The 14,558-nt window shown below is 45.7% G+C and overlaps 1 protein-coding gene across 1 annotated transcript in view; it reads left to right on the top strand.

The window, feature by feature from the left end:
- Positions 1-13,331, top strand: part of BAP1 (BRCA1 associated deubiquitinase 1) — a 178,729-nt gene extending 165,398 nt beyond the window's left edge. The window contains exons 16-17 of the mRNA XM_078661169.1: positions 10,394-10,466; positions 10,956-13,331. Coding sequence (XP_078517295.1) covers positions 10,394-10,466; positions 10,956-11,089 — 207 coding nt within the window. The 3' untranslated portion in view covers positions 11,090-13,331. The remainder of the gene's footprint in view (positions 1-10,393; positions 10,467-10,955) is intronic.
- Positions 13,332-14,558: the final 1,227 nt, after the last annotated feature.

Raw genomic sequence — 14,558 nt, forward strand, 5'->3', positions numbered from 1 at the left:
TTAATGCTATATTGTGAAGTATATTTACATCTGTGTAACTCATTTATACACATATACATTTGTATAATAGCCTCAATCGGAGGACTATATATTCACAATCCCCCCACCCTCTTCCTCCCCCCCCCCTCAATCGGAGGACTATATATTAACAATCCCCCCCCCTTCACCCCCCCCCCCCCCCACACACACACACACACACACATTACAGTGCGGTCGCCCTCCTCCCACTGGCTTTTCTCCAATGTCTTCTGGAGTGGCTCATTCTTCGAACTGAACCCCACCATGTACTGCTCATTACCTGTATTACCCGTCCTCCCGTGATCCTGAGGGTGATGCATTGGGGATTGCCTCTGTTATACCTCGCCCATACTAGCCCTGACTTAGTTGTGTCTCATCGTCGTGTATTCTCCCCTCCTTCCCTGTCTTCATCACTCTCTCCTTCATCCCTCGTCATGCTCCCCATGAACGCTACCTATTCGATTACGTTCTCCTCCAGCTTTTCATCTCTACGTGTCCTTTTCATATATATTTCCGCCGCTAGCGCCCATTCTAATACATCCTTCCGCCATAGATCTATGGAAGGCCTCCTATCACTCATCTATCCTAAGGCCACCCTCCTTTTTGCCAGCACCAACGTTAACTGCAGAAATTTCCAGTCTATTTTTTTCCTCCCTGGGTTTCTTAACCATTCCTAACAGACATATCCTCAGAACTGCCTCCCGAGTTAGTCCAGTCACCTCCAAAATTTGCTCCGTCACCTCCTGCCAATACTGTAGAACAACTACCTGGCATTCCCATGCCCTATGGAAGAACGAGGCCCCATCCACCCCACATCTGGTGCAACCTGCCCCCTTCCCACATACATATTCTGCTAAGTTTGATCAGTGTTATATATGTTCGGTGCATGTAATTAAAGTGCGTCAACCTAAATCGTGTGTTACTGGACACCGTCCGAACCAGCTCACATGCCGCGCTCCATTCAGTGTCTTTGAAGGGGCCTCCTAAATTCTACTCCCATGCCCTTCTGGCCGGCATTTCCCTCACTCCTCTGTCGCCCCTACTATATTTGTCTATTCTTAATATTGTAAGTGCCAGGGAAGCCATAGAGAGTTTATGGGCTAGAAACTTGACAGCTCAAGTTCCCCAGAACCATGGTGGCTTCACTGAACCTAGGAGTGTTTGTTACTGTAAGAAAGTGCCCTCTTTTTGCATGGTTGCCCCCACTTTTTGCCAAACTGTTGATGTACTTGGAGTGTGCCCTGGGTTCCTGCCAATCAGGTACCCAGGGCCTATGTTTTTCCACAAAACTGTATTGAGGCAAAAACTAAATGGACTCTTTGGCCACATGTTAGTCACTTGGTAACGTAGGTACCAAGGGCGTTGTGGCAAGGGAAGGCCTCTAAGGGCTTCAGCACTTATTGTGCCACCCTTAGAGGCCATGTACCTTTACACATACCCTGCCCTTGCAGGCTGCGTGTTTTGGTGCAGAACAAAGTGAAGAGTCGACATTGCACACATCTCTGTGTGCCATTCCTACAACTCACTGCCCTTGCATAGGTCAGCCACCCCTCTAGCTGGATGCACTATACCGGTGGTGAGGGTACAGGTGTATGAGCCCTGTACCCCTACAGTGTCTAAGCCCTTTCTTGGAAATAGTAAGTGAAGTACTGTCATTAAGAGTATATGGTGCTGGGAGTTTGTCATTACGAACTCCACAGCATCATAATGGCTTTACTGAAATCTGGGAAGTTTGAAATCCAAGTTTTCAACACATTAAACGCAAACTCATGTCAGTATGGGATTTATTGAAAAATGCACTCACAGAGCATCTTAGAGATACCCCCTGAAAAACTCTATTGTCATGGCTGAGACTGCTTGCCAGCTGCCACCACCAGACCTGTTTCTGGACCCCTGGGTTGAGAGCCTGCTGCTCTCGAGGTCTGAAACAATGCATATGCTTGGACCATGTGCCAAGCCTCCTCCCTCAGGATGAGCATGGTTCATGAGGTAATGCTTCAAAGGCTTGCCACCTTTGTGAGCTACCCCAGCCCTTTGTTGCTTCCAGCAACTGTCTCTCATCGGTTCTGACTCTCACTTTGGATGGGATAATAGGTGGGAAAACCAAGTGAGGAAAGGAGGTGTGCCAACCTCACCCCTCAGGTGGGGTAGGCGAGGTGAAACGCAAATCTCAGTCCCGCCATCTTGCAAATGGGGGGACCCAGCCAACCAGAGAGAGGCATATGCCCTCGTCCCACTGAAGGGTGATATAATAGGAGGTGTAACCACCCCAAAGAAGGGTCCCATTGGTCCCAACCTTTACTGACCTGTAACACCCCTAAATCTAGTATTTAGGGGCAACCATAAACCTTGGCTCATCAGACAAGAACCAACCAGAAGAAGAGAAGGACAGAAGAAGCTGTACTGAACTAAGAAGAGGATGACGCCCACTGACTTGGACCTGGCTCTACTGGCCTGCCTGCACCTCAAACCTGCTCCAGCGAAATACCGGTGTGTCCTTAAGCCAGTGGCCCTCAAGAACCTGAGGGACCTGCCCTGCCTTTCCAAACACAAGACTTTGTTTCTCGTGTGCACCGGATTTGCTCACCCTCAGACTCTGACCAAAATTGTCTGCACCCGATGCCCACGGCCCGAGTACAAGTGGCCCAACACCACAAGGATGCCTCCCGACGATCTTGACCAGAGATGTGGTGACCTCTGACCTGCCACGAATCTCCAATCGATGCATGCAGCCCTTTTCTGGAGGATCCCCGCGACCGGAGCTGGTAAGAAAACCTGACGCCTAAAGACACCCCTGCACCCGATGTCACACAGCCTTGGGTGGCCCAAGGACGGTGTCCCAGCATCCCCAGGCATTCCAACTTACCTCTCCAACCGGTGGTCACCTCCAGAAGATCTTCGTCCCCAAGCCTGTAGCCTTTGCAACCGTAGAGTCCCCATTGAAATCAACAGGGCACCCGATGCCAAAACAGCGCCCTGCACCCAGCCGCCTCTGCAGGTGTATTTTGGGTGCTAACTCTGATCCCCCTTTACCCTGAGCCTAACACCAGGAGCTTTGCTCCCACAACCTTGTGGCCTGCTCGTGAGCAGCCACCAACCGGAGACCCCCTATCCCCCATTGGATACCATTGGTCCTCAGCACTCTGCACCCGGCCACCCTAGTGCCGCTGAGGGTTTTCAAGAGTGCATCTTTGACCCTGGGGGAACCCTGGTTCTAATCCCAGAATACCAACTCCCACAAATCAGTACTTCGCTGCAAACTGTTACCTTGATTTCTAGGACTGGGCGTAGTTTGCGAAGTAGCGCTACGCGAAGCTACGCAAAGTGCACTTCGCGAGCTACGCGTAGCACTACGCGAACTGCATAGTACCCTGTTCGCACTGTGCAAGATGCCGTTTTCAATGATTGCACAGTGCCAGATGCTTGTCCGCACTGTGCAATCATTGAAAACTGCATCTTGCACAGTGCGAGCTGTAGTTTTCTGCCGCTCGAGTAGATTTTTACTCAAGCTGCAGCTTTCTCAGCTCGGACTGGTAGTTTCTCATCGCGAGCGGTCGCGAGCATACGCGACCACTCGCAATGAGAAACCTGACCTCCCCGTGCTGAGAATCTCGCCGGGAGTATTATTTTCCACGCTCGCGATCGGCAAGTTGATGTTGCTGATGCCAACGAGGAAAAAGTCTCGCCGGGATGTCATTTAGCTTTCTCACGGTCGCCAACTTGACGTTGAGAACCGCGAGCAAGCAAAAAATGACCGCTGCACTACGCTACGCTACACGTTTTTGCACTGTGCTATGTGCAGTTCGCGTAATGCGAAGTATCGCAAACTACGCGAGCGTAGCGCTTTGTCCAGGGTTATTAATTTTCTCCCAAAGGATTGCATTGACTATTTTTCTTGAAAATTGTTCTAAGTGTTGAGTTGGTATGTATGGAACAGTAAACAACTGCATAAGTGCTAAAAGTGAATTACTTACCTTTTGGCTAGGAGATGTCTCATTGTGATATCTAGGCATTTCACGCTGATTGGCAAAAGTAATCTGAAAAGTAATGTACATAGTAATCTGTAAAGTACTAAAAAGTAATTTTGAACTGTTGACTTGCCTATAATTCAGCCAACTGCATTTGAACCTGCATTCAACTGTAAATCACTGCATAAGATTTTGCAAAGTATTATTTCACTTACCTGCACTAGGGTTGGCTTTGTTCTAGAAATAATATCTAGGCATTTCACGCTGATTGGCAAAAGTAATCTGAAAAGTAATGTACATAGTAATCTGTAAAGTACTAAAAAGTAATTTTGAACTGTTGACTTGCCTATAATTCAGCCAACTGCATTTGAACCTGCATTCAACTGTAAATCACTGCATAAGATTTTGCAAAGTATTATTTCACTTACCTGCACTAGGGTTGGCTTTGTTCTAGAAATAAAATAACTAAATAATATTTTTTGTACAAACAAAATTGGTTTGAGTTCAGTCTTTGAGTGTGTGACATCATTTCTTGCCCGAGTGTGTACAACAAATGCTTAAAACTACCCTCTGATAAAGCCTTACTGCTCGCCCACACTACCATTACTAGAGAGTAAGTATACGAAAGTGCCCTCTTTTTGCATGGTTACCTCCACTTTTTGCTGAACTGCTGATGTGCTTTGACTGAGTGTGCCCTGGGTTCCTGCCAAACAGATGCCCAGGGCCTATGTTTTTTCCCTAAACTCCATTGCAAACAAAACCCAATTGGCACTCTTTGGTCACATGTCAGTCTCTTGTAAATGGTACCACATGTACCAAGGGCACTGTGGCCAGGGAAGGCCTCTAAGGGCTGCAGCACTTATTGTGCCACCTTAGAGGCACCGTACCTTCACACACACCCACTGCTTGTGCAGGCTGCGTGTTTTGCTGCAGAAAAAAAGTGAAGAGACGACACAACACACATCCCTGTGTGCCATGCCTACAACCCACTGCCCTGGCATAGGTCATCCACCCCTCTAGATGGTTGCACTATACCAGTGGTGAGGGTACGGTTGCATGAGCCCCGTACCTCTACAGTGCGAAAACAATTCTTAGACATTGCAAGTGCAGTAATGCCATTAAATGTATACGGTACTGGGAGTTTATCATTACGAACTCCACAGCACCATAATGACTTTACTGAAAACTGAGAAGTTTGGTATAAAACTTCTCCGCACATTAAACCCACACTGATGTCAGTGTGGAATTTAATGAAAAATGCACACAGAGGTCATTTTAGAGATGCCCCATGTAGAAACGACCTAACACTAGTGTCCAGGCTGAGTGGCTGCTCACCAGCTGCCACCACCAGACAGGTTTCTGGACCCCTGTGTCGAGAGCATGCTGCTCTCAGGGTCTGAAACAATGCACATCCTGTGACGAGGTGCCTAGCCTCCTCCCCCAGGATGGGCAGGGTCCACGAAGGGGAAGCGTCAAAGGCTTGATGCCTTTGTGAGCTTCCCCAGGCCCTTTGCTACTTCCAGCAAGTGGCCCAGTTCTGACCCCCACTTTGGGCGGGAGAATCGGCGGGAAAACTAAGTGAGAAAGGGAGGTGTGCCCACCTATGCCAACCCCACCCCTCAGTTGAGGGGTTGGGGGTGAGGTGAGGCACACTCTCAGTACCTGCCATCTTGCAGGTGCAGGGGATCCAGTGAACCAGAGTGAGGCATATACCCCCCCCCCCCTTACTGGAGGGTGGCATATTAGGGGGTGTACCCACCCCAAGGAAGGGGCCCATTCGTCCCAACTGTGAGAAAGTTCCCTCTTTCTGCATGGTTGCCCCCACTTGTTGCTGAATTGCTGATGTACTTTGACTGAGTGTGCCCTGGGCTCCTGCTAATCAGGTACCCAGGGCCTACGTTCTTTCCCTAAAACTGCATTGAAGCCTGAACCCAATTGGCATCCCTGGCCACAGGTCAGCCCCTGGTAACTAGTACCACAGGTACCCAGGGCGCTGAGACCGTAGAAGGCCTCTAAGGGCTGCAGCACTTATTGTGCCACCCTTAGAGGCCCTGTACACTGAGACACACATACTGCAGGCTGCGTGTCTTGGTGCAGAACAAAGTGAAGAGTCGATATTGCACACATCTCTGTGTGCCATGCCTACAAACCACTGCCCTGGCATAGAACAGTCACCCCTCTTGCTGGGTGCACTGTACCAGTGGTGAGGGTACAGGTGCATGAGCCCTGTACCCCTAGAGTGTCAAAGTCCATTCTTAGACAATGTAAGTGCAGTGCTGCCATTAAGAATATATGGTGCTGGGAATTTGTCATTATGAACTCCACAGCAGCATAATGGCTGAAAACTGGGACGTTTGGTATAAACCTCTCAGCACATTAAACCTACACTGAGGCCAATATGGGTTTTAATGAAAAATGCACACAGACTGCATCTTAGAGATGCCCCCTGAAAACTAACCTACAACTAGTGTCCAGCATGAGTGACTGCTTTCAGCTGCCACCACCAGATATGTTTCTGGACCCCTGGGTCGAGAGCCTGCTGCTCTCGGGGCCTGAAACAATGCACATCCTGAGGCGAGGTGCCAAGCCTCCTCCCCCAGGATGGGCAGGGTTCCCGAAGGGGAAGCTTAGTGAGCTTCCCCAGGCCAATTGCAGCTTTCCACAACTGGTCCCCACTGTTTCTGACCCCCACTTTGGGCGGGAGAACCACCAGAAAAAACAAGTGAGGAAGAGAGCCAACCAGGGACAGGCACATGCCCCCCCTCCCACTGGAGGGAGGAATATTAAGGGGTGTACCCACCCCAGGGATGGGACCCATTGGTCCCTGCCTTTTACCTACCTGTAACGCCCCTAAATCTAGTACTTAGGGGAACCCCTGAACCTTGCTTCCTCAGATCCAGACAAGAAACAAAAAGAAGGACTGAACAGCCGTGCAGCAGCTAACAAGAGGAAGACGCCCATTGACTTGTCCCCAGCCCCACCGGCCTGTCTCCCCCTCGAACCTGCTCCTGCGAAATCCCAGTGTGTCCTGCAGCCAGCATCCTCAAAAGCCCTGGAGGGCATGCCTGCCTTCACTTCCAAAGACTGCTTTTCCCGTGAACACCGGATTTGTTCAACTGAAACCTCTGGCAGCAGCCGTCGCCAAAACAGCACTCTGCACCCAGCCGCCCCTGTGTGTGTACTTTAGGTGGTAACTCGGATCCCCTTTTGCCCTGAGTCTAACACCAGGAGCTTTCCTCCCCCAACCCTGTGGCCTCCTCATGAGCAGCCACCAACCGGAGGCCCCCTATGCCCCATTGGATAACATTGGACCTCAGCACTTTGCACCAGGACGCCCTAGTGCCGCTGAGGATGTTTCGAGAGTGTATCCTTGATCCTGGGGGAACCCTTGTTCTAACCACAGAAACTCAACCCCAAAGACCGAGTACTTACCTGTTAACCGATAACTTCATTTCTCTCCTTAGGAATACATTGACTGTTTTTCCCTTGAAAAATGTTTTAAGTGTGGAGTTGATTTGTATGAAAAACTTGAAAAACTACAACTGTGCAAAACTGATTTGACTTACATTTTCTCTAGGTCCCAGTGTGATATCTAGTGATATCACACTGAGTAGAAAACATAACTCAAAAAGTAATCCGAACAGTCATTTCAACATATTGACTTACCTGTATTTGAATCCACTGCATTTGAACTTGCATTCAATTGTAAAACTTTGCATAAGATTTTGCAAATCATTTGTTACACTTACCTGTGCCAGGCTTGACTTGGTTCTAGAAATAAAATATCATAATATTATTTTTTATACAAACGAAATTTGTCTGAGTCAAGTCTTTGAGTGTGTGACATCATTTGCTGATTGCGTACAACAAATGCTTAAGACTACCCTCTGATAAAGCCTTACAGCTCACCCACATGACCACAATTATAGAGTAAGGGCTATCTACTTTTACCTCTGCCTACATTTGGGGTTCACTGGACTCTGTGCATACTATACCTCATTTTGGTATAGTATGTACAGAGCCAGCTTCCTACATTGGTGGGATATACAACTTTGCATTTGTTGGACTTTGTCTTTAGAATTCCGATTTTTGAATCAACAACATTTTCCCAATTACTGCCTCAGGGAACATGGTAGAAATTCGAGTTTAGTATGCCTGAGCTCAGAATAATTAAATACATCTTTTAGCAAAGTTGGTTTTAATATTCTGTGTTTGAAAATACCACTTTTAGAAAGTAGGTATTTTCTTGCCTAAGCCTTCCAGTGTGCTCTGCTGTTGTGTATTGACTGGGCTTAGAGGGGCATGGCAGGCTGAGTCAGACCTGGATTGAACAGAGAGATCTGCATTGAGTACTGGGGAGGGGCTCCTTGACCTGAATAGGGCTGTGCCTGGTAAGGTGAATACTGGCTCCACCTCCTACTGTGCGTCTGATGGCAGACCCCCCTCTTTCTGAAAGGAAGGATGCAGCCTGGTAAACAAAGTGCTCCTGAGCAGAACTGGTTCTGGCTGGGTTCAGTGACTAGAGACTTTTGAGAACAAAGACTTTTGGGGTATAAATATTTGTGCCCAAACCCCTGATTTTGTAATTGCTTTAGCAAAAACAAAAATAACACCCAGGAGCAATCACCCAAGGGCTAGAAGAGTGCTAGCCTCCTGCTGGAGTCACAGGCCCATCTGACTCCCCCACCAGCCTCCTGATTCCTCCCTGTGAGGATTCCTATCTGAAGGTGAGGCCCCTGTGAGTTCCAGGGCCTCTAGTTCTTCTCCAGAGAAGAGAGTGCTGAAATCGTTGATAACGCCCGTTTGCGAGCCGTCTCAGCTGACTGACCAATTACCGTGCTGCTGCCGCCGAGTGCTCGAAAACCAAGAACCATCGCATTGCACGCTTGCGGGCCCCAAAGTGCTTGCTACTCCCAAAGATCATCGCATCGCACGCATGCGTGCCGCCGAGTGCCCGCTAACCCCGGATCATCGCATCGAGATCGTCTCATCGCAGTGCGGGCGCCGTGCGTTTGACATTTTCCTCGCATCACGCCCGGATCGTCGCTCCCTCGCGGAGCGCCATTTTCTTTCATCGCAACAGTATCGCACACACAACAGTCTCAGCGCATCATCTCCTCTTGCGGCAAGGATTCAACGCATTGCTGGCCTAGCGTGAAGAAGTTTGTCGCTTTGTCCCGCACGCATCTGCAGACCGGCGTATCATCCTCCCTTGCGGCAAGGATGCAACGCATCGCCGGCCTCACATGAGGAAAATCATCGCAACACCTAGTTTGCGACATTTTGTTGGTTTTGCTACAAAATCCAGGTACTTTGTAAGTAAAAGGGTCGCAGAGACCACTGCCTTGAACTGAACTTCTATTAGCACACTCTGAACTATTTCTTTCAGCATTTCAAGAATAATCCTATTTTACAGTATTGTGGCTTTTTAATGTTATTGATCTTGTGTTAAGTCTATCTATAAAGATACTTATTTTTTATAACTACTTGTGTGGTGTCCCTTTGTAGTGTTCCTCACTGTATTACTGTGTATGATCATAAATGCTTTACACACTGTCTCTGAGATAAGCCTAGCTGCTCGTGCTACGTTACCACAGGGTTGAGCAGGGGTTATCAAAGGGTGTAGCCCCCTTATTCTGACTTAGGAAGAAGGGTCCCTACTTGGACAGTGGCCAGCCATTGCGATCTAGAGACCCCCATGTCTAACAGCTGTGTATCAGTCAGAAATCTTCTTGCCAAAAGTAACTTTCCTTCTGTCATGGTAGCCATGACTGCCCTTTCTTTTCATGTGTCATCATGAAGAAATCTAAGATGGCAGGCCTGGTGGAAATCTTACAACGTTTGACACCATAGGTAGCTTTGACTTATTGTTGCTTGTGATTATCAGATTTCCATGATTCCCACTCGTGCCAGGTAGGCTCGTTCAAAATGATAGTCACTGTATATAACCAGGAGTTCAACCTTCTGAACCATGTTGAATAATTAATCCTGTTAATAAGCTAACTGCCTAAGTTAGTTCTAATTTCTTAGTAGTTGGAATCTCTTAGGGCATAGCATTGCACAGTCCCTGTGATATCACAGTAGACACTGAATTTCTTAATTTCAGCCCCCTTTTATTTTCATTTCGATCTTCCACACCTTTCATTATTGCTTTCAGAATGTTGAAAAAAAGCATCAAAGAAAAACCTAGGAATGAAGACCTATAGGTATCTTATTTCGTGGTGGGTTCTTAATACCTTTCTCTGTTCACAATGGTTCCGTGAGTCTATTGATGGATGTATTGAAATTATAGATCAAGAGTTAAAGTGTGTTATTTGCTTTCCTTCGCTCGTTCCTAAGACTTCCTAGCCTTGAATGCTTGTTGGAAAAGCATCTTATTTTCATTTCATGTTCTTTCTCCTCTGCAGATTGATGATCAAAGAAGAACACACAACTATGATGAATTCATCTGTGCATTCATCTCTATGCTGGCACAGGAAGGTGAGACCTGACATGTATGGAATTAATGAGTGCAGTAGAAAATATTTGGAGTTTGTAATAAAAATAAATTATTAAGGATTACCACCTATATGCTTGCAAGTGACGTGGTGGTGGCTGACTATTGCCAAACATAAGTTACTTATTTTGGTGGCAGTGCCAGTCAAGGACCTCAGTAGCTATTTTGTACATTAATGATAATCTTTCGACCTCACTTTTGTTCGCATCTCTGTATTCCTTTGGCCATGTATCATTCTCTCCATCTGCTTCTGTTCTAAACTTTCCATTTTTTCTGTTTAATTTGCTTTGTATTTTTGTAGTATTTTCCTCATTCATGGTTAGTTTGTCCCTCCCTTGTCAGTTCACTTCTTGTTCTTTCTATTCTGCATCTTTCATTCCCTTTATGATTGTTCCCGGTTTCCTTTCCTCTTTCCTATTTCTTTAGTTCATGTCTGTGTTCTCTATTCAAATGATGTGTCTTCCCCCTTCCAGGAATGTTGGCAAGTCTTGTGGAACAGAACATCTCTGTACGAAGGCGTCAGGGAGTTAGCATTGGTCGGCTTCATAAACAACGAAAACCAGATCGTCGTAAACGTTCCCGTCCTTACAAAGCGAAGCGCCAGTAAACCGCAGGAGTTCCACAATCTTCCAGCACAGCTGTAAGGATGCCGAGAGGTTTGCAGAGGTTCACATGCTTCTGACACAGCAGTGATCGCTCGTTCAGCTCAACGAAAGGTGACCCTGTGAAGAATTTGGCCATGGGCAAGTGGGTATTTTGTCTAGGCGTGGACAATTTCTGCAAGAGAAGTCCTGCTGCCGCCATGCGTAGGCGCCCCAAGCAGAGGTTTTGAAGCTAAACATGATGTGTCTTGGCTATCTGGATTCTGACCTTCGTTGAGTTGCGATGTCTTTCAGACACATCACCACGTTGCAGCCCTCCTGGAAGTGGGTTGTCAGTGGTAGTACATAACTGGGTACAGTGCCAAGTGGTGGCATTGTCAATGGACACTGATAAGTGGCAAAGAAAGTTAGGTAAAATTACTCTATGGATTTCCTTTACATTTGATCTGCATCAAGTGGGGATTTGCAGTTCTTTGAAGGCCCTAATATAGTTCAGCTTCACTCGGTTCAGGCTATCTTGGGGGTAATGTATTTTGATGTAATCCTTCGCTCTACAGTTGGTAACCAAAATAAAGAGAAGTTAAATAGTAAGTTGAGTCGATAAGGCAGCCAAACCAACCCTATTGCAATTCCAGTTCAGTGTTTGAGGTGCATTCACTAAGGCACGTTCTGCTTATCGTAGTATTGGCTCCAGTTCTTTTGCATTTGAGCATAAAAGGAATATAACTGTTTGATCCTTACAAGATCATCTGGGCAGTCCTTAAATTAAACCAGTTCCTAAGCTCCTGTTTTTTTACGGTGTATTCATGCACTCTGGTAACTTCGGAGGTTTTTGGCACGGGTTGCAAACATGGTTGACTTCCGCCTAAAACAGCATCACGCAGGTGAGCTATTCCTAGCTATGTATTGTTTTGGTGGTGTATGATTGATATTTTGCCTCATGTTCTGTCACTTAACTTTGCTGATATGATTTATTGTCACTCTTTCACTGTTACCACTGCTGAAATGGTATTCTTTCCCCTAGTGGCAGTGTGTTTTGAGAGTTGATTGGGTGATATGTTTCTTATCTTTCTCTTTGTGGAGTCTCTGAAGTCTTGTTCTTCTGATATGAATTCCCTGCTATGGCTTGGCAGCATGCCACCATTGGTACTGCTGAGATGACTTTATTGTTCCATATTGTTCTTTTGTGTTGTTCGGTTGATATTAGTACGCCAAAGTGTCAATATGTGTTCCCGGTTAACACATTGGTTTGCCACATGCGTTGTTGGGATTGTATTGTGCTGTTCCCTTTTGCATTGCCAGACCGGACTTAATTTGCCCAGATTTGTGTTGCTCTGATGCTGTTTCATCTAATGTCTGCCCTTCTAGCTGTTTTCTTGCTCTCCAGCGGCACCCTGCTCTATTCTGCACTGCTGGAGATAGCCAGTTCATTGTTGAGGTTGGAGGCTAGCATTTCTGAGCACTCTTGCTTTACTGGCATTGTTTGGATGATAGTTGGTTTGACTCAGCGATATTAACAGATAACAAGATGTTATAAGTGCTGTTAGCTAATGGAGCAGTAGTTGACCCTTTAAAGTTCGACAATCTGTCCATGTAGGGCAAAAGAATGGTGAAGTGCTAATTTTCTGTACTGGGCAGAAAGCCTAAAAAGAGTGCCCTGTATTCATCATGAGGCTTTGTGCTGTAGGAGGGTGTTTTGATTACTTAAATAAAAGATACAGGCAATAGCTGAATACTTGAATTGCGGAGGAAACATGAAAGAGAATGTAATGGTATTGCTTTGGAGTTCAGTGACTGAGATGTACACAGAAGACTTTGATTCCCTTGATTTGTAATAGGTCAATGTTATAGAATGCCTTCATTTGCTGAAGGGACCCAAAGGTCTTGAGGTGAGAGAAGATTCACTTCATGAGAGATGCTAGGATCGGGTGGAAAAATCTATCATTTACAAAAAATGTACTCAATTTTGAGAATTGATGCTAAATCCCATGACTGACACTAGTGCTAAATCCATAGAAAAACTGATTTAGTAGGGCGCTTCTAGTACGAAGTGGAAAACGGCGGCTCAGATTCTTTGCATTTATAGAGTTTTCGACATGGTGGACAACCAGTAATGATCAATGAATATCAATGAATATCTGTGCCTCCAATGTTTCCTTAGTGTACAAGTATTGTAAATGTATACAATGTCCGATCTGTTATTAAAATAAAAAACAATGTTAAATCTTGCTCAGAAAGGAAACAAAATGTCAGTGTTATCATTGAGCCTAATCAAACGCTTTGTTTTTAACAATGTCAGTGTACTCTGTGCAGGTTAGTAATTCAAATGGTATTTGAATTGTATTAATGTATGTACTTTCAGTATGGCATCTTTTCCCAAAAGATTATATAGCAGTTTCACACAACTGCTAGACAGGATGTCTTAAAACGTGGGTGTCTCCATAGCTTTTGCCACAGAACTACATAGAGAGACTTGTCAGCTCCACATAGTCACCTGCTAATTTGAGTTCTGGATTCCACAAAATCCTCGATGAAGGCAAGTAGGTTTCATTTTCCTGAATCCATCTCCTCATATCTAATCAGAAAGTGATATCAATGCATTATCCCACCCTATGCACCATTGATAGACCTGCCCGAAGCACCTGCCCAAGCTAAGGGCAGATGAGACAAGGGCATCGCCCTTCAGCCTGTTAAAAACTGAGGGACCTAGGACCAGAACCTCTCATCTACCAAGGTAAGCCACCCACCATTGAAAAATGGTACAAGTTAGTTATAGGCAAATATATGAAAAGTGTATTATCCATGATGCGCCGGTTGACTTCTTTTTCTCAAATAAAGTAACTATAATGTGAAGTTAAACTCTATGATCATTATATGCCCATGCGTGGCAGTTGGAACTAGAATAATATATTTACATACCCCCAAAGAGAAACATTTCATGTCTGAAAACCAGAATGTAACTTGTTTAACAAGCAGCAGAAGGTAGAATAATATTTAATTTTTATAGGACAAGAGGGAATAAACAACTCTATGGGTAGAATCTCAGTGGCGATGACATTTTATTTTTAATATCAGAAATGTCTAATTATATAATAAAATTCCCCAACTTATGATAATACCTTACAAGCTTTTTTATTTTAATCAATGGGAAAAGTGTGTGAGATCTCAAACTCGCTCTGGTTTTTTCAGATGGAGAACACTCATATATTTAATATTTTATGTATGTATGTTCATTTGAGATTATTTACACTTAAGACAGTTTTCGTTGTTTAGAATATATAAGAAAGCAATATTTTTGTATACAACTATTTATCAAATCGACTTGCATAGACCTGGGAGGTGCAAGTCCCTTCGGGCGCGGCCATGTTGTTAACATTCAGTTTTGGGTATCTTGTTGGGTGTAAAAGCGGAAAAGAGTTCAGGACGGGGTGGGAACCCATTGAGGAAGATGCATGGGCGTCCGCAGGGGGGGCA

The sequence above is a fragment of the Lissotriton helveticus genome, chromosome 9 (genome assembly GCF_964261635.1).
Source record: "Lissotriton helveticus chromosome 9, aLisHel1.1, whole genome shotgun sequence".
Taxonomy (NCBI): Eukaryota; Metazoa; Chordata; class Amphibia; order Caudata; family Salamandridae; genus Lissotriton; species Lissotriton helveticus.